At 39.7% G+C, this 25,186-nt stretch overlaps 1 protein-coding gene and 1 long non-coding RNA gene across 3 annotated transcripts; one reads left to right on the forward strand and one right to left on the reverse strand.

Annotated features, from left to right (window-relative positions):
- The first annotated feature begins 313 nt into the window (after positions 1–313).
- LOC140950465 (frizzled-4-like) lies at positions 314–24,779 on the forward strand. Of its 2 annotated transcripts, none has more exons than XM_073399696.1 (3): positions 314–818; positions 4,453–4,857; positions 24,538–24,779. In XM_073399696.1, the coding sequence occupies exons 1-3, from the start codon at positions 359–361 to the stop codon at positions 24,762–24,764; spliced, it is 1,092 nt and encodes a 363-aa protein (XP_073255797.1). In that variant the 5' UTR covers positions 314–358; the 3' UTR covers positions 24,765–24,779. The 2 variants fall into 2 exon arrangements, with proteins under 2 accessions (XP_073255797.1, XP_073255796.1); XM_073399695.1 differs by lacking the exon at positions 24,538–24,779 and adding an exon at positions 5,369–6,601.
- On the reverse strand, positions 10,559–13,552 carry LOC140950247 (uncharacterized). The gene is made up of 3 exons (XR_012167159.1): positions 12,905–13,552; positions 11,715–12,098; positions 10,559–11,030 (listed from the first exon to the last, which is right to left on the reverse strand). It is a non-coding gene; the product is annotated as an uncharacterized lncRNA (long non-coding RNA).
- Positions 24,780–25,186: the final 407 nt, after the last annotated feature.

Consider the following 25,186-nt stretch of genomic DNA (forward strand, 5'->3'; position numbering starts at 1 on the left):
AATAATGAAGCCCTTGTAATTTCTTTTTCTAATCAGTTCTATTTGAAGACTCAAGTTACCCTCGGATGACCGAACAGATACAAATTATATTTAATAGCGCCGCTTAGAATACATTTCTAGAGATCTAAACCGTGTTTTCAAAGTATTGAGGAGGGAACCGTGTCTGGGTGTCCCTGAACACACGCTCTAAAACGTGCTCCTCTTTGATTCGTCGATTTTGTCGCCCTGGCAACATAACCGACCACTTTGGTAACCGCGCAACGCGTTAAAGGAAAAAAATCAGCTGATTTAAAATCAGTATTTAAAAAGTAATAGCACGTGTAATGCCGGTTTTGTTCATGTTAGGGCAACCGCGGCGATGGAGATCAGCGCCGTAGCAACAGCGTTACTTTCTGTGGTTTTCATTTACTTACCGATCGGAGTTTTCTCTAGTATCTGCTATCGTTTGAACCCTTTGTTGTTTGAAAGATGTATAAATCTTGGCTACAACTACACTGCCAGTTTCCCTAATGATATCAACTTTCAGGAGAAGACTTTGGCTTATCAATTGGAGCAAGATACAAGACTGTTCAAACAATGCTCTCGACATTTAGATATTATGTTGTGCGCTATTTATGTCCCTAAATGTGTTGAAAACGTTAACTTTCCCGTTCTGCCGTGTAGAGAAGTTTGTGAAGATTTTGTAAGAGACTGTGAAGCGGAAGTCGTCTATGAAAAAATCGAATGGATTAAAGGCCTATGCCGACTCTTGCCTTCGATTCGAAAAGACAGGAAGTGCCTTAGACCGGCGAATTATAAACCTCGCGACAACACAACGGGTAAGTAAAATTGATTTTTTTACAGTAAAAACATTGTCACGTTTCAGTGACTCGAGTTATATTGTGTTAATAAAATTCGTGTTGCTGACTAACGCTGACTGAAGACGATAACAGATAACGATCGATATCAAGCACCTGACTGTACGGTGAAAACTGGCCAAATCAAATTTGAATTCGAAAGCAGTTTAAGCACGTACGTGGAATAATAAAGGGATTATATCCAAGATCAACATCTTCGTTGCAATTATTTTTTAAATTTTAGTTTGTCCGAATAAATATATCGCCGTGTTATAAACTCCTGAGTTGATCCCACGTCGCTCCAGTTACAAGCCGCATGCAAATTTTTCAGAGGAATCGTTTCCTTTTCATTCTAAAATTAGCAAGGAACAATTCGCCGTACAAGTGGCACCTTTTTAAAACAATAATGGCACTTTCATGACTAATGCGTCTGCATTCATATTGCTCAAATTAAGGCTGTTTTCTAGTAAGAAGTTTGTATTTGGCTTTTAGCAGGTGTTTATAGTGTTGGACAATTGTCGAAAGATTTGTACGCTGGTAGAATAATAATATAAAAATTAACTTAACTAAAACAATTTGACGACAAATCCTACATGTCACTTTTTTTTAACTATATAAAGGCTATTTTAAGATTGGAAATTGATCCATGATAATTTACTCAGTTCAGTTACAAGATGGGCGTTAAATTTTATGCCGTTATAGCTACCAAAAGGAGTTCAAAAAAATATTTGTTGAAAAAAATTCTTTTCAAACCAAAATGAAAGCAAATTAGAAAAAACACTTTACTTTTTTGCTTCTACAAATTTTCAAAATGGTATGAAAACAGAACAGAAAAAAAAAACTGTCACATGAAAGTCTTAGCGGAAAAATATATTTCTCCCGGCTAACACCTGTTGAGGAGGGGAGCTAGGTACACTAAATAAACAGCTGTTTCGCCAACCAGTCGTCGACGGCAAACGGTTTCCTAAATAAACCATAAAACTAAACTAAAACTGAAAATACTGTAATTTAAAGAAACTCTGATATATCAGGTTATTTAAGAAAAAAGAAAAGGAAAGAAAAATGAACTTTAAAAGAAAAATTTGTGCAAGAAATGACAAGATAAAACGTGTGTATGTCTTGCTCTTGATGCACAATAGACCTTGTAACGGTTTTGGAAGCCATATTGACGAGTAGGCAAGCGCGTGAGAAATTGCAGTGTCTGTATGAGAATCTAATGTCAAATAATTTCCACAAAACGGTTGACGGTTCAAAAAAAACATGAATTGTAAACCTAAGCTTCACACTCCTAAGGACTTTACTAAAAAAAGTTTGAGGGCGTTACATGCAGCTACATACGCAAGAACAACTTTCTAAAATTGTCGATACATTTGTCTGCAAAAATGTTTCTTCCTGCCCACTAAAATTCCCGGAAGAATTGCAGACAAATATGTGGAAAATCTAAAACAAGCGTCTGGAGAAATTTCAGCACAGGTTCGGCCCCAAATCCTTTGCTGTGTATTTGAAATTAGATTCTCAGGTACAAACACTCACGCGCTTGCCGACTCGTCAAGATGGCTTCCAAAACCGTGACAAGGTCTAAAGGCAGCTGCTTTAGGTCCGAGGCTCTCAAGTTTACTCAACAGCCCAAAGAAATCGCAAGGGGACGTTATCTTTACAAACACTAAAATTAAATGAATCCGACCATGTTCTGTTCCTACCATAATGGAAAATACCGGAATTTTTTTAGTATTTTGAAATAATTATGAGAATTTTATTTTTCTTATTCCCCTATCGCCTCGAAAAACAGGTAAATTCACGTAGATTTTCCGAACACGCCACCTGTTGGTCATAATGCGAAAACACGTGATACGCTACATTGAAAAGTCCTGATTAGAGCCCTGTCTAAACATATCTAGATTTTTTTTTTTTTGGCCTAGTCCCTGTACGGCATTTACCCAGTACCTCTAGGTCAATTCACTTCGGTGGCGTATCCAGGGCGAACGGGCGGGACCTCGTGAGCCGAAACGCTTTGGCCGCGCGGAATAATGAGGCCTAGGGACTACGCAAGATATCTTTTAACCCACAGATTTTTCTTTGCGGATTCAAAAATTTCCACGTCCACACGTATCTTAACTGTACACACGTTATAAGACTTGAAACTGAAGTCCAAGAAGTAAAGAAGCGATAACCTCATGAACATTGCGCTTGGCACTGTCTTGTGTATTCACGGTTGAGGGATTTAGCCTAACTTGTCCGCGTCAAAAATGGACAAAAACCGTGAAAAGCTCTATTGGGTGGCACTTGACCTCTGCAAAACAAAACAAAATACTCCTACCATTTTCGGTAGTCCTTCCTGCGGTACGGCAAAAACCTCACCCTCAACTTGCTTGATTAGATCACTTTAAGTTACGTGTTGGCTAGCTACGTTCGCACGGCAACGACCGAATTTTCGACCGGTTGACACGGAATTGTTCACCGCAGCATGTTCACACGGAACCACCTGAACGGAACAAAAGTTTAGACGCCTAGTCGTTCAAAGTTCATTGTAAACAGAGCAAAAATATTGAACGGTCCCAAGTGACCTAGGTGTCCGTCAAATTTTTTAGCTGGTTAAAGATTCGTCCAGAAACTTATCAAGATTCATAAGTTAGGAGGTCCGCTTACGGAACCACGCAAAGCGTATAAAAAAATTTCGGCGCCTAGCCGCTCAAGATATGCACCCCAAAAACGAGGTCAAATGTTTAACCGGTACGGTCGAAAATTTGTCCAGTGTAAGCAGCACTGATAGCCGTCTAAGGCGTGTCTGCATGTATGCGTGGCAACTCAGCTAGCAGCTGAGAGAGGTGTCTGCGTGGGAGGCTAGCTAGAAGATGCCATTGTGGAATTGCTAAAGTAGCGCTTTGCGCATGGGCAGACGGTAAAACTATTGGAGAAAATTCAAGCTGGTTCGTTATTTATGTTTGAACAAAGCGAAAATATTGAACGTTTCCATGTGAACAAAGTATCTGGTGTCGAAGTATCGTATTGAACAGTTCCATTTCAACGAAGTGTGCAGTCAAATAATCCATCCTGTCGAACTGATTCGTCCGGTGATATGTGAACGGAGTCTAAAATCCTCGAAAAACCGGGGAGCATGAAATAATGAAGGAAAAAAGAATAAAACGTCGAAGTGTTCAGGGGCTCAAAAGCGGTCATTATGAGCTGGGTGAACGATTTGATTCCAAGGGCCTTTACGCTGTACACGATACGTTAATACAAGATGCTCGGGTGGTGCCCGCTTTATATAATTCAGTTTATAAGTTAAAGAAGAAGGATTGGAAAAAGAAGACGTTTCTCGTCTCGAGCTCATAGAGACCAGACAATCTAAAAGTTATGAAGTAACGAAATTTGACTGTTCATTTAAGTGGCACCGATAGTATGAGTATGACGAGATGTTTCAAAACCAATGCTGTGCATGTTGAAAGAAATATCTCGAAAATTCACCTCGGGCAAACAGCCTGAATTCTGGACTTGTTTGTTTACTTGGCGAGGTCCCAAGTAAGAGCATCGCATCTAGTAAAAAACCCTTAATTCCTATTAAAACTATTTAGTTTGAAGGTTAACTTGAATTGTTTACTTGTTTTTTCTCCCGAAGCTCCCATTCTTCAGAACTGTGCCAAGCTGCGTATGTCATCATGTTCTCATCTCGGCTACACACACACCACACAATCAAGTGACCTACAATTTATTCTAAACAATGTGCTCAAAGGAAAAAACTTTGGAAATCACTCTACGTGTTCGTCGACTATTAAAAATATTCTCTGCGCGGAGTTCGCTCCGCCATGCTTCCCCGAGCACAAAGAGAAAATAGTACTCCACACGGTATGCAAGTCCGATTGTGAAAACGCGCGAAAAGAATGCCCCGAGTTATATAGCAAGCATTTTAGTGAACACAGCTTCTGTGAGCTAATGGCAACAGAAAAGAGTGATTTGGAAGGATTTTGTAAGCTTACAAAATGGCCGACTGCCGTACGGTGGCCGACACACCCAAATCTCACGGGTAAGTAGAAGTAATGGCTGTGCATGACAAGGTTAGTCTGCTACGACTGCTACACAACCGTTTTTAGTGTCATCACGCAAGGCTCCTCCCCAGAAGCGTTGCGTGACGACGACACTAAAACTGTGTAGCAGACCATGCCATGTTGGGATTACCTTTTTAACAGCATGCGTGGCAAAAACAAAAAACTGGATGGGGGGAGGGGGAGAGAGGTGCGAACTTCCTTACTCCCCTTCGCCCATCCCTTTGGACGCCTGCAACACAGGCTGCCTTTTAGACTCTATGCCTTCTCGATATTGATGCATGCGCAAGTTTCCTGACTACCACGCCGCTTTACTGAATCAAAATTCGAATGACATTTCAACCCTTTTTGAGGGTTTGGGGGGGGGGGGGGGGGACGAGTCAGTGCATCAGGAATGTTGTCGATCGCATCATGTAATTTCAGCCTGAAACCTTACTATGCATCGCATCCCTGATTTATATAATTTTATTCTTAATTCTCTTAATTATTCAGAAGCACCAACTCTCCACTCTTCAAAACCCACAACCTCTTCGTCTTCCTCCAGACCTTCCTCACCAGACTTACCTTCGACCCAGTCATCCGTGAATTTTCCCAATTCGGTTCCTCCCAGTCCCAACGTCCCTTTGCACGCCAAAGCGTCCACGCCAGTTGTCGTCACTTCCGTGTGTACGGTTATTCTTGTGATGACTGTCATCGGCATCGTATTTTTACTCCTGCTGAGAAAGCGGCGTCGATGTTATCAAGGCTGGTCAGTGAGAGGATATCGTGAACAGTTAAACGAGTTAGAGATCACGGTCTCCTTAAGGACGTAAACTTTCGAACAATATTTCATCATCTAGGAGTTTTATTAATGAGATTGTCTACTACTCACCTTCTGATCACATACCTGGCAAGCTCTCAAGCGAAAATCACGGTTTGCCAAAGAATCGGACGCAGATACAGGAAACAACTCTTTAAAAAAAAATTTGGTACCCTTAACCTTATGTGGGGATTAGTGAAAACTGCAACGAGGTTTGAATACTTGACCATAAAGAGACTGATGAAGACTGATCATTGATTCAAATTCAAGAGTGGAATGAATGAATGAAGGAACGACGGAACGGTGGATGTATAACTGGGGAGAGGGAGAAATAGATGAATGAAATATAAAAGATAGACAAGAACTATATCGAAAATAAGTTAATGATCGTCAATTGCAAGAAGTAATAGACCTTATTCACGATACCCACCATCTTTGCACGCGCTCTAGGATTGATGGGATAAAAGAAATGTCTCGCGGTATTTCAGGGGGCAAACAAGTGATAAAATGTCTCAATACGAGTTGCAAAATATTCAGTTCAATTTTAGACTAGTTTCACGTCATTATTGCTTGCTGTGAGGACATCTACCGTCCCTACTGCATTAAAAAAATGTATCAACGATCACGTCCACCCATAATTTGCCATTATTGTCTTTAAGATAAAACGTTCTTCGTTTTTTGTTGCCAAAAATAAAAAAAATGCAAGCGCGATTTCTTGTATTGGCAGATTTTATCGCTTGTTTGCTCCCTAGGAAACCACGTGACAAGACATTTATCCCACCAGTCCTTATGTGCGTGCAAAGATAGCAGGTATCGTGAATGGGGTCTATATATTACCTCTACATGAGCAGGTCTCATTGATAAACATTATTTTCTGAAGGAGGGTTTTTTACTCGCTTGGAAATAAATATTGAGTTGAATGAATTATGAACGACAATAAATGTTTTCAAGTAATATGGATTCGATTTTTTTTTTTAAATAATTTGCTGCCAGTTGAACTGCTCCAGCGGAAATTGTATAGAGCCGAGTCTTTGGAGGTGAATAAATATGAGTTCAAAAGTCTTAAAAGATTCAGAAGCGGTTCAAATCATGAGGGTCAGATACGAGCAATATTTTAATCACGTTGTTCTCCGTTTGTTCACCGAGCTTATTAAAGCTGATTATAATCCAAAGTTTCGTCCCGGTATCAAAAACCCCAGACAAAGTAACCCAGATATCAAGAACGGTTCGCTTTTAATGGCCAAAAATGTAAACATTCTGTGTTGGGCTCTATTTCAAGATGCTCTCCTCGAACTTTCTACGTGTGGCAAGTGACTTACGGAGCATGTTTACATGGAGGTGGGGGACCCCAGATAGGTGTGGTAACATGCGGTGGGTCACCCTACCTATCATGTAACGGTGATCGAATCAGAAAATAAGATATTATATTGAGAGGCGGGTTACCTGTCCTACCTGGGGTCTCCCACCTCCTCTTGTCGCCCGCAAAACGCAGATTCCTTGAATACAATGATATTATACTTTCTTGTCGATTTCAAAACTGGCGAAAGCAGAGTTTTTGAAAGGTCACAATTTCCGGCTCATTGAGTAAACATTATTTTTTATGCCGCTTTGTATCGGACTCTTCGCACATTACTTACAAATGTGTTGTGAAATGCAGTATTGAGCAGGGGGTTGAATTTGTGAGAGCTTGTGAGTGGAAAAGCACCAAAGGGCAATCAACATTCACTAGACTGTTTATTTCTATTAAAAACAGTCACGCAGCAAAGCTCAGAAACTTCTAATCAGTTCTCTAGCTACGTCAGATCTCTAGCTACGTAACCTAAGCAAAACATTTTCTAGCCTTCTGATTGGCACGAACAAGTTTTGTTCTACGTTGTAAAGAATTTAATCCATGAGCCATTCATTTAATGTCTCCAGTTACTTCTCTTGTGTCTCTATGGGAATACATTCTAAGGGTAATCGTACAAGGCCAGCAGCTCATTCTCCTACTGTGCTGCATTCCCAACTGACTTACAATGGACCCACAGTTCATGTCATCTCCTTAATGCGCCATTTATTAGAACTGCTTTACGGTTTCCGTTATTTGAAATAGTTGATGATTCTTTTTTTCGATTTGAGGCATACCTCATCATTTGCGTCTCGCGGGCAAGTGCTTCCAACGTAAACCACTCTGCAACTGGCCGAGAAGAGTTTTTAGTATAACTGCACGTTCTTATAGTAGGCACTGCGACCACCAAGGACCTTAATAGGGGCACCCAACCTACTGTTTTCCGTAAAATATCTGTTCGTAGAAGCAAATATTGCCTAGAACTTTTTGTTACTTAAGGACGGCTAAAATTTCTTGACGACCGGCTCCATTCATGTACAAATTTCCAATAATTTAATAAATTCCTCATGTTTTTATTAAGTTTAATTTTTCATATTTTACTCCCCAGGTTTGGCTTTTTTCCTTTGAAAAAAGGAAAACCTAAAAGTTTCGGGTTCTAAAATGTCATGGAGTCCCAGTGCGACTTTTGCTCTCCAGCATGGCGGTTTTGTACCACATGAATGGCTAGCTGCAGAGGGCCTATTACTAGTGCCATCAAATCGCAAACTACAAAGTTACCCACCTTCTCTCAAATCAACTCGAACTCAGCAAGTACAAATTCTTTCAACACTTTATTCACCTTAACTATACTGAGTTTTAAACTCTTGCGACATTTTCTTGACCTTCAAGCTAAAGTAAAGAGGAAATCAGCGTCGACAATTCATCTGCTAACTTTCATCTGTACACCCATTGACCCGTTTCTTAGACAGAACAAACATGTCATACTTTAAGGCAGCATATCTCCTTTAGCCCTCAATTAAATGATTTTGACGTTCTTTTCTTATTCTTTGAAGTTCTTCTTCATTACTGGCGCCGTCCTCGGCTGCGCCGTTTGTCATTCGTCCTATCGTGTTTAAGGTCTTGTCACAAACCTGACATGTGTCTTCTCGTGGTTTTCGAAAACCCAACCTGCTGCCGAGATCTTCGTTGAACACGTTCCTTAAGGTAGTAAAACTTATAACAGGACCTTTGTTTTTCTTTCCCAAACGTGTCGAGGTGAAATTCGGGTGTTGTCTAGTAAACTGTCCCCACATTCGACGCATAGTTGTCGGCGTATCAAAAAATTGTTTTTCCGTTCGCGCCCTTCTGTAGTGCGAGTGGTTTGCCGAATGGGAACAGATAAACTCTGTTACTTGTCTCCTCGCATCTTCCGTCAATTTGCGCGGTCTGTTACTGTGCCTACCCCGTTTATCGGGGTCAATAGAAAAACAGTCACAATCCATTTTCTCTAAAAGGACTTTAATTTTTTTAGGCGACACTCCGTAGCATTTCATGAAGGCGATTTTGCACAAAGGGCCTAAAGCTGGGATACTGTAGGTTATTTTTCTGCGTCTGCTAGGAAATAGTTCCACTTGCATAAGTTTCGATATCACGTAATTGTGTTCATTGTAGTTTCTAGATCTATAGAAAGCTCTACCTCGTTCCTGTCGAATATTAAACCTGCCTCGCAGTCTCTATGCCATTCTTTAAAAGACATCCACCGTTGCAGCAGACCAAATTGACCGTGCCAACGTCGCGATAGGCGGCATTTTTTCTCCTTGACGGTGTTTGCCTCCTTGAAGAGTGCCTTTTATCCATTTTGAATCTAGATTTTCTTCTTCCCCGTACGCGTTCAACCGAGGAGGCTGTTGGTGGTCCATGACGGAAATGGTTCCATTGATTGTCCACGTCAAAGTCATACAAAAATCGGGATAGGTCGGGAGCTGACTCTGCTTCACTGTTGGAAGCTGCAGCATAAGCCATTTTTAAAAAAAACTACCGACAAGCAGGAGCGACAAGCTTTGTTCGAATCTTCAGTTCTACTTCAAGATGTACAAAAACGCGCATTCGCCTGTTACGTAAAAAGGGAGACGCCACGGTTCCACTGCTCGTGCAAAGTTTAGAACTGGCACAAAAAACGACTGAAAAATCGTTTATTTATTTATTTTTTATTTTTTACACAGGGGGATTAACTAGTTAGGTTTTGCGCTTGCAGCCGTTTTAAGATTGGAGAGTATGGTAGATCGCGTGACTGGTTCTTTTAGCGCGCCTCGCTTTGAGGCAGAGAGTAAGCTTTTTTTGAAGGCTTATTTCTCGGAGGGTGTGAATTCTGCAAGAGAGAAAAACTGTGCATATATAAATATGGAACATAAACTACGCGATGGAAGGGGTTTCAGGTCAGGGAAAATCGTTGTTTTTTCGCTGAAGGACAGCAAAGTCAGTAGTTCTGGCATGGCTGCGCTGAGAGAGACGAGAAGTACTGGGACGGGTGAGTATTTGTACCCAGAGACGTGGCTACTTTTAGCTGTCGTCCGCATCCACTGCTACCCAGGGAAAGTAATGTACACGTGAAAAAGTCAGATTGATTGTTCCACGAAAGCACACGTAATTATCGTAAGTTTTTGTCGTCGTTAGAATTGCAATCGCCACAATTGAAAAAGACACCATAGATCATACCATTTTCCTGGCATCTTTTAATATGATATTATAATTCTGCCATATCTTCCAGTGAATGCACTTGCGGCCTGATCATGGCTATGGATAAACCCAGAGCCCGGAGCACTAGCCTGTTCCAGGTGTTCAGATAGTAGAGTACAGTGTTCAAATGGTGGGGGAGTCAGTTAACACGCTCTACTGTCTGAACGCTTGGAACAGGCTAGTGGAGCACTTATTTATTTTTTGTGAATTTCTGGAGAATGAAGGGCGGGGGGGGGGGGGGGTGAGGTGAGAGAAAGGCACTTATTTAAACCGGGCTTCTCTCCTTCTAATACAGCACTTGTTATAATACATAAATTTATTGGAGATCCACGTACTGTATACTGTATATTTTGTAAGGAGAGGTGTTAAGGAAAAGGGGGCTGCAATAGTAAACCCTTCTTTGATTATTATTATTTTCCAATATGGTCACTTTATTGAAAAGGCAAGTTAGTGTCAAACTTAATACCGCTATCGATCCCAGTGGATCAAATAAACCCCACAAGACGAGAAAATAGCACAACTTTTTGTGTTATTCCTGATAAGAATTTCCCTTTTTCCTCATCGTTCCAGCAAACTCTATTACGTTGACAATTACGGTACTTGCATGTAGCATTGTCAAACTTAACTAATCCTGTGGTTCAATTAATTCAATCTTGGCTGAAAGTTATACTGTACAAAGTAATTCTTATGGATGACAATGGCACAAAACTTCCCATTTGTTTATTTTATTGTTCAAATGGCAGTCTTGACTGAATTTGACCGTAAATAGTTTAGTGGCAACTTGATCCCATCTGATCTGGAACCAGGGCAGGCTGAAAGACAAAATGTGAAAAAAATTAAAAGAAATTTCGTTTTGAGCTACAACACCCCCTGCCATGCCCCCAAACCACCAACACAGCCAATTTTATGCTAATAAATAGCCTGTATACAGACCCCCTCCCTCCCTGCAGGAAAAAATCCGAGAAGGGAGGGGGGGGGGGGGGTACTGCACACAGGCTAGCTGATAAAGAGAGAGACTGGAACTCTCAAAATTGAAGCACAATTCTCCAACCGCACGTTTATGGTATATCTATGTGTTACTGGCAAAAATTATCAAGACAGTCAATTTAGAAAAGTCTTTGGCAGTTATAAAAGATGTGCAATATTCCTGCTTCCTGCTCAGAACGAGCTGAGTTTCATAAATTGTGCACAAGGTGAATGTTAAGTGTAAACAAAGTTTCTCTACTGCACTTGCTTACCACAGGGTGCAAAGAAAGTCAGTTTTACAGCTTGCCATTCGGGCAAGCTGTAGCTAGCATGTACTAGCCCAAAAGTCATTTCAATTAGCCCGAAAAAAAATTTGATGAGCAGGATTGATTACAGTTCTTCTGTTTTTCAAATTTCTAAAAAACTATCACTTGCCCATCGGGCAAGTTAAAAACAGAATTCACTAGCCCGATAGCAAAATCCACTAGCCCCGGGCTATCGGACACCACTTTCTTTGCACGCTGGCTTACCATTAGTTCATGAATGCCTGGTGAATGGATCTCTTGCTTGTGATGAAATGATGGCATCCGCCTTTGTTTTTTGAAGGTGACCATGGTGACCGGGACGAGGCAGTGTTGCTTTTCTACCCATTGACTGTCTAACCCAACTCCAGTCAGAAGAAGCCACCCCCAACATTCTTGTGCTGTAGGAAGTGATACATGTACATCTCCATCCAAGAGGATTAAGGAGTGAATTTGGCTAGCCACGTATATTTAGGGGCTATCTACTGTGTTTGACTCCTCAACTAGTACAGCAAAACACTGGCCCATCTCCAACCTGTCTTAAGCTTGTCATGGCTAACTGGAGGGTGGCACTGGTTTCTTCTGCAAAGTCTCTAGCAGTGTACACAGTTGCTGTGTGGATAAAATGAATACAATAAAAATTCTTTTATACTGCACTTTAAAAGCTGGAGCTGGCTATTTGTGCAAGCAAAACTTGAATCCAACTTCCTTCTTGAAGGAATGGTTTCAATTACCAAAAATAACACTAATACAGTGAATGTACTAGTAGGATGTCTAGTCCTCTAGGCTTTTGACTAAACATGAATGGAATCATTACACTGAGAAAAGATTGATTTCCGGCATGAAATGGTTTAATCTTAAGTCTCTGTCTTAGCCATTAGAATGTATCATCTGGGCTGGTAATTAGCAGTGTGTGCAGATTAGGCAGCCAGAAAAAACTAGACATTGCGATTTTCTCCCCATTTGTGTGACAAAAAAATCCAGGACATAAAATCAATACTGATCTGGTACAACCGACTAGTCTCGGTGAGATTAAGAACTTACAAAAACACCAGCCGAAGAATTTTCTACCTTTTCTCGCCATTACCAACCTTTTACAGAGCAAAAATCATGGAGGGACTACATTCTGTGATTTGATACCAGTCCTTTCATTCCTTTATTGACCCTGTTTATTGTAACTGAGGTGGTGTCTGGCATGGGCTTTTTGACCAGTCCCCATAATTCTCTTAAGGGTCAGTGAGATCTTGACGTGGTTTTCACCTTTGAGATCCAGCTGCAATGCTAAAAGGTCCTTTGGCTCTTCTTTTAAGATTAGGGATGGGTTTCAATTCAGGCATATAATTATGTGAACAGCTTATACTTCAGCACACCCCATATCAAGTACACAAAATAATAGACTACTGTAAGCATTTACATACCACAAGTAAAAATAATGTTTCCACTTCCTTTCCCCAGAAGATGCTGTGGGTGATTGTTTATGTGGTCTGTCAGAATGTGGCATAAGTAGTGGTCCCCCTGGATTCAAGAAGGAAAATCAACACTGAAACCTAAACCTGAATGAGGCAATCTTGAGGTTGTCTATATGTTCAAAAAGGCTGTCTGCATGACAATCGGAGGAAAAGACCTGTGATGAATCTTAAAACCTTGTTGTGTATGTCCAACAGTTTAATTCTCTGATCAACTAGGAGAATAATAAAGTTTACATCTCCAACAACATTAGTACCATGCTGTGGAGATTGAAGGATTAATCGCTTGCTTATAATACGGAATCCTTTATTTCAATATGTGGAATAGACAGAAAAGACCAACATAAACTGCAGCAATTAACAATCTTTGGGCTATAAAAACAAGTATGGAGGGTCAATGGTTTCTTGTTCCAGTGTACTCCTGTGATTATCTTTGCTTTGCAATGCAACAGTGTCTCGATGACTCACACTTTGTTTCTGATAGATGCCGACATTTATTATTCCATTTCACATTTCATTACTCCCCCCAAACGTGAGTTTAAAACAGTGTTTTTAATCTGTTTTGCTTTGAACAAGCGTGAGCAGCACAAGATGAACAATTATTCTGATTTATTTGAAAACACCTTACCTGACCCAGTGTAGCGTGCTTGTTTCGACTCATGTTTTTAAGAACGAGTTATGTCATATGTGTGGCGTGCTTGTTTTGACTCATGGCACGATTAGACTTCTGGAGAATTAATTTTGTTCTTCCAAATGGGGAAAAAATAAATTCACTTTTGTACGCAGATGATTTAGTTATTCTATCAAGATCGAAAACTGGATTACAGAACTGTTTAAGTTTAAATGCGCTTTCCTTGTATTGTGACAAATGGAAGCTAAAAATTAATCCGAAGAAAACAAAAATTATGATATTCCAGAAAGGCGCAAAAAAATCTATTGACATCAAATTCAACATAGGCAGTGAGTCAATTGAAATTGTCCAAGAATACACTTATTTAGGTACACGTTTAACTCCAACAAGAAACTTTACACTTGCACTCGAACGCTTAAAAGAAAAGGCCCTTCACGCGTTTTCTAGTATTCGGAAGCAGACAATTCTTAACAAACTTAATCCTAATACCGCATCCCATATTTTTGACACCATGGTATTCCCAATCTTAAGTTACAACAGTGAGGTATGGGGAGTGTACACCAAGCAAGATTTTAAAAAATGGGATAGCTCCCCAATAGAAAAAATCCACCTCAAATTCTGTAAACGTTACTTAGAGGTTAACAATAAGGCCTCTAACATAGCTTGCAGAGTTGAACTTGATAGATTGCCGCTGCTTATCTCGATAAATCAGAAAATTATGAAATATTTTGTTTACCTCAACAACAAAGATAATGACTCTATAGTCAAACAGTCTTTCCTTATGTCAAAGAATCTACATTCAGGATATTTTTCCAATTTCATAAACATGTTTGAACAATACAATCTAACCAGTTTAGATGCTCAATCTCTAGGTAATGATAAAATTAGACGATATACCACAGAAATGAGAGAGAAATATCTATCTTTTTGGCGGCACAGCCTTGAAAATTCAAAAAAACTAGAATTTTATAAAACTTTTAAAGATGAATATTCTACATCTGATTATCTCTACCAGCTAAGACATTATGACGAACGACAGAATTTTGTTAAATTTAAAATAAGTAATCACAAACTTATGATTGAACATGGTCGATATCAAATCGATCATTTGCCAAGAGAAAATAGATTACGTCCCTTATGTAACTCAAATCAGGTAGAAGATGAGATTCATTGCCTCTTTCAATGTGACAAATACTCAGTACAGAGACAGGCATTTATTAATCAAATCAATCGAATAATACCTGACTTTGACAAGAAATCATCTCCAGAAAGCATAAAACTGATAATGAATTCGAAGGAACATCATGTTAGTTATGACGTTTGTTTCCTCCAGTATAAAAATACGTGATTCACTGTTAGTAATGTAACTGAATTTTTCTAGATTTTTATTAGTGCTGTTTGTTTTATATTTTGATTGTCATATACATGCTTTTGCAATACTGTAAAATGATGCGGTCATGCAAATAAAGCAATTTATTACCATTACGAAACGAAAGCGGTCTGTTCTCTTAACAAAGGACATGCGAACGATTATTTCACCTTTAGAGAAAGGCGAGAAAGGAACAACAAATTTAGCACTCGCGTTTAAAATCAGCAAGCAGCAGATCTCAGGTATACGCAAAAACAATGCGAAGGTCCTGAAATTCACCGACAGCATCGAGATGAGCAAAGGATAATTGAAAAGAAATGCTAGAGAAATATTGACAACATCGACCCTATCCAAATAATGCAGCTTCGAAAAAATGATGGACTTTGCTATGCGACCACGTTGTTCGTTAAAACAAACTAGTATGCTTGAACATTTTAGAGTGCTGTAAATGCACGAACATGTGAAACAGGACCTTTTTTTTTATTTGAAAATACATAACATACAGACTGTACAAAAATGCAAGTAGGACCTCACTGGTAACGAAATTTTGTTTTCTCTACTCCCTGTTTTTACATTATTGCCTCGTTGATATTCATACGTTCGATTATCCGGACTATTTACTATTTAAGTCGAGGTTCGACCGTAAGAGAATTCTGTGTGTATGCTTTGGCTATGTTCCTCGATGATCTTCAAAATAATTTTAAAATACATATGTTTTTTTTGTTGTTGTTGTTTGTTTTTACTACATTCTGCAAATTATATTCAGACAGGTGTTGTGGTCCGGTTTTAGCACGCAGGTTCGATACTACCGTATTTTATTCATATTGTCTTGAGTTTCATTAGTGTTATAAGAATAAAACAACACAAGCTTGTAAGCACAGCTGCCATGAGAGACGAGAGCTATTTCGCAATACAATTTGTACTGCAGTGTCCAATGAATGTAACACTGTAACTGTTTGCTTACCGATTATAACGATGTACAAAGAAACCCTGAATCTTGGAATATTCCTTGCTCGATCCCTCTGCGGCTGAGATCCTGGAGATCGCCATATTTGATTTTAGACACAACTGAATTATGGGTGCAGCACAGGTCACCCAGATAGTTAGGGCCTGTTGATAGATGCTAATCTTTGCGGACAGAGGTTAACAGTGGGGTTGGGGAAAAACTGTGCGTTTTATATTTTAGAGAGTGAAGTTCGCGCTGGGAGGGTTTTCTTGTTTGTGAGAAAGTGTATTCTTACGTAATGGAGTAGGCCATTTGCACGTGGTGTCATTTTACCATTATCAGGGTATTGCTTTCTTGTGCAAGTTAAGGCTTTTGTTATTAAAACCATACTGGGACTACCAAATTTAAATAGAAAAGAAAAAACGAAATGAATTCTGGTCTTAGTAGTAAAAAAAAGGGATACGTCATCGTACAAATGGCCCACAGAGCTGTCGCCCGCGCGAAGCCTGGGTTTTTGCCCCGTTTGGGGCAATTACACAGTCCTCCGCGGCCATGCGCAACTTCGCTGCAGGAGATGACGGTGAGTGAAACTGCATTAGTTTTTTTGTTTTTTGTTTTACTCTCACAAGTAGAAGTCTTGACGTTTTTGTCAGTCTTTAAATGCCGGTAACTCTGGGAGACACTCGAGCAAAAGCTCTTGGTTCTTGCCGCAAAAGTTACCGGCAGGTAATTGGGGTTAAAACGAGAACGGTAAATAGGACATCTTGCATGGAAACCGCAAGAGGTGCTCCGAATATTTCTCTCTCAAAGCTACTATTAACTTGAACCAGTTAACAAACTTTAGTAATGCTAGTATTTTATGCTGCAATACTTCTTTCTCTGAATTGCCGTTGCTTATTATTTATTATTATTATTATTATTATTTATTATTATTATTATTATTATTATTATTATTATTATTATCTTTTTTCACCAGAGAGGGAGTAAAGCAGTGGTCACTGCACTAAAGGAGCCTAAAGAACTTTGACCCTTTCGAAAAAAAACAGACCCAACGGACAATACAAGGACCACGAAAATAGCATACTAGATTGTTTACAAACCCTGTGTACTTTAAGAAACCTTTTCTGACCAAATGAGAAAGATCACCATGGCAGATTATCCACTACAAGAGATAGCTAACACTTGTGTTATTTCTGTCTGATTTCACCTAAAAAGGTACCTATCTAAGAATTCCAGCCGTTGGCTAGTGTAGCTATCTAACTTACCGCCATACAGTAGTGGTGACGCACGCAAGCATTGAAATCAGTGCATACTTTTTGTTTGTTATACTCCTCCCATATTAGTTGTTGGGACAAGGGCCTCAGAAGCAGGTGGGGTTTCAGGAGAAAGGGGCGTGATTCGCTGGCCAACCTCTACCACACTTGAACGAACCTTAGCCACTCTAAGGCCTTTTTGGTAATTCAGAAGTTAAGTCAATTTGGAGACCACAGAGAAGACATCCATTTTTTACAGAGCCTCTTCAGTTGTAGGGTACCTTTTTCCAAAATCAGACAGAATTTATTAACCCTAACAGATAAGCAATGATGTGTGTACTGCTTCAATATTCACTGCAGCAGATAGGTGGCCATTAGAGAAGGTGGATGAGTATTCATTGGTGCAGTTAGCTGGTCATTTGGGAAATTACCACGGATAAATTCACCCTAACAGATAAGCAATGATTTGTGTACTGCTTCAATATTCACTGCAGCAGATAGCTGGCTATTAGAGAAAGCTGTTGAGTACATTCATATTGGTGCAGTTACCTTGTCATTAGGAAATTACCATATATTATTCACTGTAACTGGATAAGTAATGATTTGTGTACCGCTTGAATACTTACTGCAGCAGATAGCTGGCCAGTAGAGAAAGTGGTTGAGTGTTCATTGGGGCAGTTACCTAGTCATTTGGGAAATTACCACATATTAATTTTCTGTCTGATTTTAGAAAAGGGCACCTTTCTCAGAGTCCCAACTATTGGCTAGAGTAGCTATCTAACGTTCCGTTATACAGTAGTGGTCATGCACGCAAGCATTGAAGTCATTGCATGCTGTTAGTTTATTGTTTTTGCCAACATCCAAATGGCTTTATCTATGCATGCCATGTGAAAAACAAGTTTACACGCAATCATAGTGTCCAATCAAAACGATGTTTGTGGTTTCATATAGGACTCCCCCCCACCACCACCACCACCACCCGCCCCCCTAAAGGGTTGCATTTGTAACACTTCACGTTTGAAATGACCGTCCATTGCACTTCAAGAAAACATTATTAGGGAAAACATCATTTTAAATGCCCAAATTTAATCTTGAATCATTTAAAACGGCTTTAATTTTAAACTTCGTATGATTCATTCCAAACGTAGAAAGTTAGGTCAGGGGCTCCTGGTTATGTATATTTATCCTCTTTCAGAAATGCCAACAAAACAACCACACAATACGCAAAAAGGAAGAAGAAGAAAGGAAAGAACAAAGTAGGGACCTCCACGACGATGTTCGCGGTGGGTTAACTATCCAGATCCTAACCCGACCCTACAAGGCTTAACTTGAGTGGCGCTTGAGTTATTGAGAGATACGTAGTTCTAGTTTATGTTGAAATGCTGTACATGAATTATCCTCGATGTGGAAATTGTGCATTTTCAGGAGATTTTGTAAGGGAGTGGACTGATGTTAGTTTAAGTGACGTTGCTGGAGAAGTAGCCTGAATTTCATCCGATTACTTCGAGTCGTTATTACTCCCTCAGTAACGTCTAAATCGACCGGCCGTTAATGCCGTCCAGTGACGTCACTACTCCTTGAGCTTTGCTTTAATTCATGCAAAAAGTAAAACACGATTTTCAAGTGGCAAACCGAGAAATATCGTTCGGAAATGTCTGCATGATACAGAACTGCTTTATTTTTTTCGATTATAATTCATGTTTAACGTTCAAAGTATCAACTGCATGCAGTAAAAATCTGAACCGGTTGTACTAAATTCTATAATCAAACTCGGTCGCAATCACGCAATGAAATTAACACACACACGAAACACTTATTTCAAAAACACAATGATTTGCTTTAATTGAAAAGAAGCTATTTGGTCCTTAGCGAAGAAAAAAAAAACAAGGAGACAAGAAAGAAAAGTTAACAGAATAATTACACTTGACGGTAAAAATAGCAAGAAGTTCGAATTATAACGTTGATCTCAGAAAACTTCGCGTAAACAAAATCACCGGCCGCCGAAACCACAAAGCGGCTCTAAATGAAAAACCTACCGACTCTCCGCAATGATTCTTCATTCGCAGTTCAATCGAGCATGTCAGTTTCGAAGACAAGGGCAATTTTGCTGTTTAAGATAAAGATTAAGCTTATCAAAATGTTTGAACTAAACGAAAGAATGCCAGGGATGCGATCCGCTGAATATCAAGCGACGTCCCGCTAAAATTTTTTCATAATTATACATAATTATGCGAATGTTTAGACAATCAACCAATCAAAATCACTACCCGGTTTTCGGGTAGTGAGTGACGTCACTGGACGGCATTAACGGCCGGTCGACTCAGACTTTGTTGAAAGGAGAAAACGACTCGAAGCAATCGGATGAATTTCAGGCTACTGGAGAAGGTCTGGAGTTAACTGTACCTGAGGAAAGTGTTGTTGTAGAGGAAATAAAGGAAGTGGATTTGAGACCTCCTGGTGCGCAGTTATTTATGACAGAAATTAGAATCGAATTGGACCACGCGGTCATGCACCTGGCAGACTTCCGGTGAAGAAGTTAAGACGTCTGTTACACAAAATGAGAAAGTGCTGTTGTAAAGCCGCAAACAAAGGACGCGGAACTGAGATCTCGTGGTGCGCATTTATTTATGACTGAAATTAAAATCTAATTGGGCCACGCGGTCATGCACCCGGCAGACTTCCGGTGAAGAAGTTAAGAAGTCTGTTACACAAAATGTGAAAAGTTAGGGTATTTGTATGGAAAGGTATCCGGAAAAATATCATTTCTTACTATTCCCCCGCATTCACAATTAATTCACAACCGTGAAGCCGAAGTGTAAGCTCCCATAACGTCTTGTTTGATTTAAACACCGGCAAGTCTTTTGATACGTCAAGAGTATTTGCACAACACCTAATGCTAGTATAAGGGACTATGAAGTTTCAAATTCGGTGCTTGAATAAGGATCCTAATTCCTAAATGGGACTCAATTCACTTATTTTCCTAACCCGGCCTATAATCATTTAACTTGGGAAAAATGTGCTGTTTGGTGTTCAGCAAAAATTTCTCATCCTGAATCCTATACTGACGCAGGGGAGGGGAGACGGGAAACGTAATTTGATCCGTCTTCTATTATCTGATCTCTGCACTGGAAGCAGCGCTCTTTTTTTGATTGGGCTTCGCCGTAGGCTGCCTACTCACCTAATAACACTTTTTGTAGGTTACAGAATCTCACAATCCACTTAATTATCGGCTAACATATATATTAACGAATACGTTAATGTTCCTCCTAAGTTTACTCGTGTACACTCGCTCAGAAATAAAATGTTCATTATACGCGGAGCAGAATTTGGTGAATCTTTTCACTCTAAATCATGTTCAAAGATAATTCCTAACCATATATATTCAGTGATTAAAACACCGCTGCTATTACACATAAAATATTCACAAACAAACACTGAAGCCATTCTTATCGTATTATCTTTCTACTGTCCTCTAAAAAAGGAAAGGAAAATAAACAGGTGGAGGAAAGTTCCTTTAGAGTTACTTTCTCACAGCCTTTAGTTGGCCTCTTATATCTTCGTACACCATATGACCACGTATCAGATTGGCAATAGTCTTATACCACGTTTTCCGCCATTGCGCCTCTTATTCCAAGCGTAATCATACATGTCAAGTAGTTCATTCTCAAGGCTTCTGGCTTGTGGCTCATTGCAAGCCTGCTTATAACGGACCTCCAGTGTATATCCTTTTGTTAACGCGTCATTTATCAGGTCTGCTTTATGATTACCATGACTGCAATACCCAAGGATTCTGCTTTGCAGTGGTTCATAATGGCCACAACGAGTGCACGTGCTTCCAACATAGACGACTCGATTTGGCTGATCCTGTCGAATAGCTCGCCATTCGTAAATTCCACAGAGTTCCTGTAAATTGCCGTCGTACAGTATATATTTCCAGATGAATCCTACCTGGTTCTGGTGGCGGTTTTCAGTGTTTGCTCCACCGTACAATGGCGGAACCATGGCTCTCTTCCATGTCGACCAATGTTGGCTTTGTGGAGACTGAAGATGACTGTTTTCTCTTAACTTTCTTTGAGCTTGCGCCATTCTGAGTGTAGAATCTCTTGAAGCTCTGTCAGTCTGTTAAATATGATCGCTTCTGTCTTTGTCGCTCAGGCGAGCCAAGTTAAGCCAAAATTCATGTCAACTTGTCGTCCCTTCAATACCTTTATGCAATAAAGTAAGTCATGTGACAATGAGTCAGGGGGTTTACACCTTAGCCAATCAAAAATTGCATTGTATTAATTACATAACAGTCATGGACTCTGGCGGTTTTTCCAAGAAATAACCTCACCTAAATGAGTCATTTTTCTAGAAAGAAGCTGAGATTTTTGGTGCCTCAGTTTGGTCCTATTGATACCTTGTGATCCAAACCACGGAACAGAGTCCTTGTTTTTTTTGTTAATACATCACGCCCCATTTGAACTTAAAGGTTTCAAATCAATTGCAATCTGTTATATGTGTCTATTGTGTCTATATGTGTCTTAAAAGTGATCTACTCTTGAACGCTGAATCATTGAGGGGTGAGTGACAAAGAGAATTTCAATTCTGCGAACGGCAAATGACGTTCTTCCGGTATTTCTTAGAATATTAGACTGCAATTCAACGGTAGATTTGAGCTTAAAACTGTCGTAAATGCGATATCTTCAAAGTTTAATTGAAGAGATCAACTTAAAATAAAATCAACTAGAATCCTAAGACAGGATATTAAACTTTCTAGTCGACTGAAAACTAACAAAAGTAGTTTTAAAAAGTTGGAGTCCATCACTTTACTGCGTATATTTCTAAGCATCTTAATAGCCCTCTTCTTCATTTTTGCGTCTACATGACACAAGTATTTACTAAGTGTAAGGATGTTAGCAAGTATTGGGTCTATTGGAACTTGTGTGAATCTTATCGTGCTCTGTCTATACGTAAGTTAAGTCAAAAAAATTTTCATGTACTACTGGTTTGGCACAAAAATAAATACATAAATTCAGTCCATGGGATGATTGGACGTCTTCGTTTACCCCTTCAGTGTCGATCGGGCAGTGTCACAACAAACTATGGGACGGCCCTTACGTTGCCGTTATTTCTAACATTCCAAGTGTAATCATACGCGGCGAGCAGCGCATTTTCCCAGGCTTGAGCTTCCCCTGCACTCCCAGCTTACTTATAACAGACCCACAGCTCATATCCTCTTCTCAATGCGTAGTTTATTAGATCTGCAATGCTTCCGTGTCTGTAGTAGTTGATGATCCTACTTTTTAATCTGCTCCATTCTCCGCCATCTGCTTGGAGCGGGCAAGTGCTTCCAACGTTAAATACTGCACTGTTTAGATGATGGGGAAGAGTTCCTTTAACCTGAAACTCATAGTTTCCAAAAAGTACGGCCACTCCGTTTAAGTCATTTCTGATGTTTGACCACATGTAGCATAGGCACCAGTGGGAGATTCATATACCACGCAACAACTTGCCATTGGCTATATGCACGCCACGTGAGAAATTAGTGTACACACAATTGGCCAATCAAAATGTTTTTCGTTTCTTAACATTAAACGGTAGTATTGTGAGAACTTGCGGTTTTTCTAAGAAATAGCCCTTAATTAGCTTTAAATACGAAATTACATGCTAGCAATGAGTTCCTTACATTGAGGTAAAATGCAAACTGAGCAGAACGATTAATTATTATACTAGTATAATAATTAACTAGTCAATAACTAATAACTAATAACTAGTCAATGCCAGGCTTAATATTAAGGCTCTTCAGAACTTCCTAAAAATACAAGAATGTGACTGGAACATCGCGGTGCAAACCATCAGTGGAAGTTTTCTTGGCCTTTGTTAATGACTTGTTACGCATTGATATAAGGTCAGGTTCAATTGAAGTGTCGTCAATAAAGCGAAACACGTAACGTTTTTGCTTTCTTAGAAATCCCGGAAGGTATTATATATGCTTTAACTCCTTTTTTGTGCAATCATCCTTGTTGAAACTCATATAGGACAGTATAGGGGGTGGGCAACGTCTCGTGGAAATTTTCACACAATTTGCAATGAAAAGTTGTCCCAGCAGCGCAGTCAGCCTTAGATCAAACCTTTCTTAACATTGACGACGTTTCTGATTGGCTCATTTCCCCCGGTTAATGCTTCAAATTCATAACCAAGCCAGCTAGGTTCAGCATATATTGGAGAAGTTTCCAATATCTCGTAGCATGACGTCAATTACACAGGGTACCGCCAAAAAAGGGACGTTAACCGAGAAGCCTTATAAAGGACAAGGTTTAGCTAAGTTGTTTTTGGTGAAGGTTGACATTTTTACACTTTTTTGGAAGAAGAAATAGCCAACCTTCTACCCAAAAACATAACAACAACAGCAAAAATACAACTCAATGGATTACAAATGCTATTTGAAAAATTTCTGCTGTACTAAACATTTCTTTATATCCTGAATTTGCCTTCGAACAGAGAGATAAAAACAGGAATTTCGAATGAGGTAAGCAATGTTTAAAGTACATTAAATCATTTTTCATTCTTTCGTGGAGATCTGAAGAATTCTGCAGATCATACTCAGCTTCATCCAATAATTGCTAGTTATTCTTTGCCTCAAGAACCATAAGGCAAACAGATTAATGCGTAAATGCTACAAAAGCTGATACATCCAGTGATACGAAGAACAAAGCCAAAACGCGAGGCATTTTGGGACCGATCACTATTTTTTTCCCTGTAGAGGAAGAGGCTGGCGATTCTGTTTTTGGGCAGGTAATCCTATTACCACTTCAATAGAGTTCAAAAGAACTTGGACACGGTGGAAAACTCTTCCAAGTAATTGTTCTTAACGACTTTACTACTAAATAATGAGAAGTTTTGGATCGGCTTTTTGTTGATCCCTTCATTCCTCCACTTCCACCGACAATGTTGTGACGTTAAAAACGCCGTTATTCATTCAGTAGAAGGTAAAAAAAAAAAAAAAACAGTACCACATGCACTCTAAAAGAGCTACAAAATAAAAACATATCAGGACGATTTATCTGCCACAGTGATATTCCATTTCTTTTTTAACAAGCAAGATTTAGACTCTATGCCTTCTCGATATCGATGCATGCGCAAGTTTCCTGGCTACCAGGCTGCTTTACTGAATCAAAATTCAAAAGACATTTCAACTCCTTCTGACAGAACGTGTTACTTTTTTGGAATTAAACCTGTGACTCTCCAAGACTCGAAACAAGCTCGCGGTTTATCAGATCTTTTTAGGGGGGGCGCAACGCGTCCTGCATCAGGAATGTTGTCGATCACATCATGTAATTTCCGCCTGAAACCTTATTATGCATCGCATCCCTGATTTATATAATTTTATTCTTAATTCTTCAGAAGCGCCAACTCTCCACTCTTCAAAACCCACAACCTCTTCGTCTTCCTCCAGACCTTCTTCACCAGACTCACCTTCGACCCAGTCATCCGTGAATTTTCCCAATTCGGTTCCTCCCAGTCCCAACGTCCCTTTGCACGCCAAAGCGTCCACGCCAGTTGTCGTCACTTCCGTGTGTACGGTTATTCTTGTGATGGCTGTCATCGGCATCGTATTTTACTCGTACTGAGAAAGCGGCGTCGATGTTATCAAGGCTGGTCAGTGAGAGGATATCGTGAACAGTTAAACGAGTTAGAGACCACGGTCTCCTTAAGAACGTAAAATTTCGAACAATATTTCATCATCTAGGAGTTTTATTAATGAGATTGTCTACTACTCACCTTCTGATCACATACCTGGCAAGTTCTCAAGCGAAAATCACGGTTTGCCAAAGAATCGGACGCAGATACAGGAAACAACTCTTAAAAAAAAAAGTTGGTACCCTTACCCTTATGTGGGGATTAGTGAAAACTGCAACGAGATTTGAATACTTGACCATAAAGAGACTGATGAACACTGATCATTGATTCAAATTCAAGAGTGGAATGAATGAATGAAGGAACGACGGAACGGTGGATGTATAACTGGGGAGAGGGATAAATAGATGAATGA

Source organism: Porites lutea, chromosome 10 (assembly GCF_958299795.1).
Source record: "Porites lutea chromosome 10, jaPorLute2.1, whole genome shotgun sequence".
NCBI classification, from domain to species: domain Eukaryota; kingdom Metazoa; phylum Cnidaria; class Anthozoa; order Scleractinia; family Poritidae; genus Porites; species Porites lutea.

Coding starts and splice junctions, on each gene's coding strand:
- LOC140950465 (XM_073399695.1), top strand. CDS start 359: ATGGAGATCAGCGCCGTAGCAACAGCGTTACTTTCTGTGGTTTTCATT. Junction 819..4,452: donor ACCTCGCGACAACACAACGG/GTAAGTAAAATT, acceptor TTTCTCCCGAAG/CTCCCATTCTTCAGAACTGT. Junction 4,858..5,368: donor GACACACCCAAATCTCACGG/GTAAGTAGAAGT, acceptor TTAATTATTCAG/AAGCACCAACTCTCCACTCT.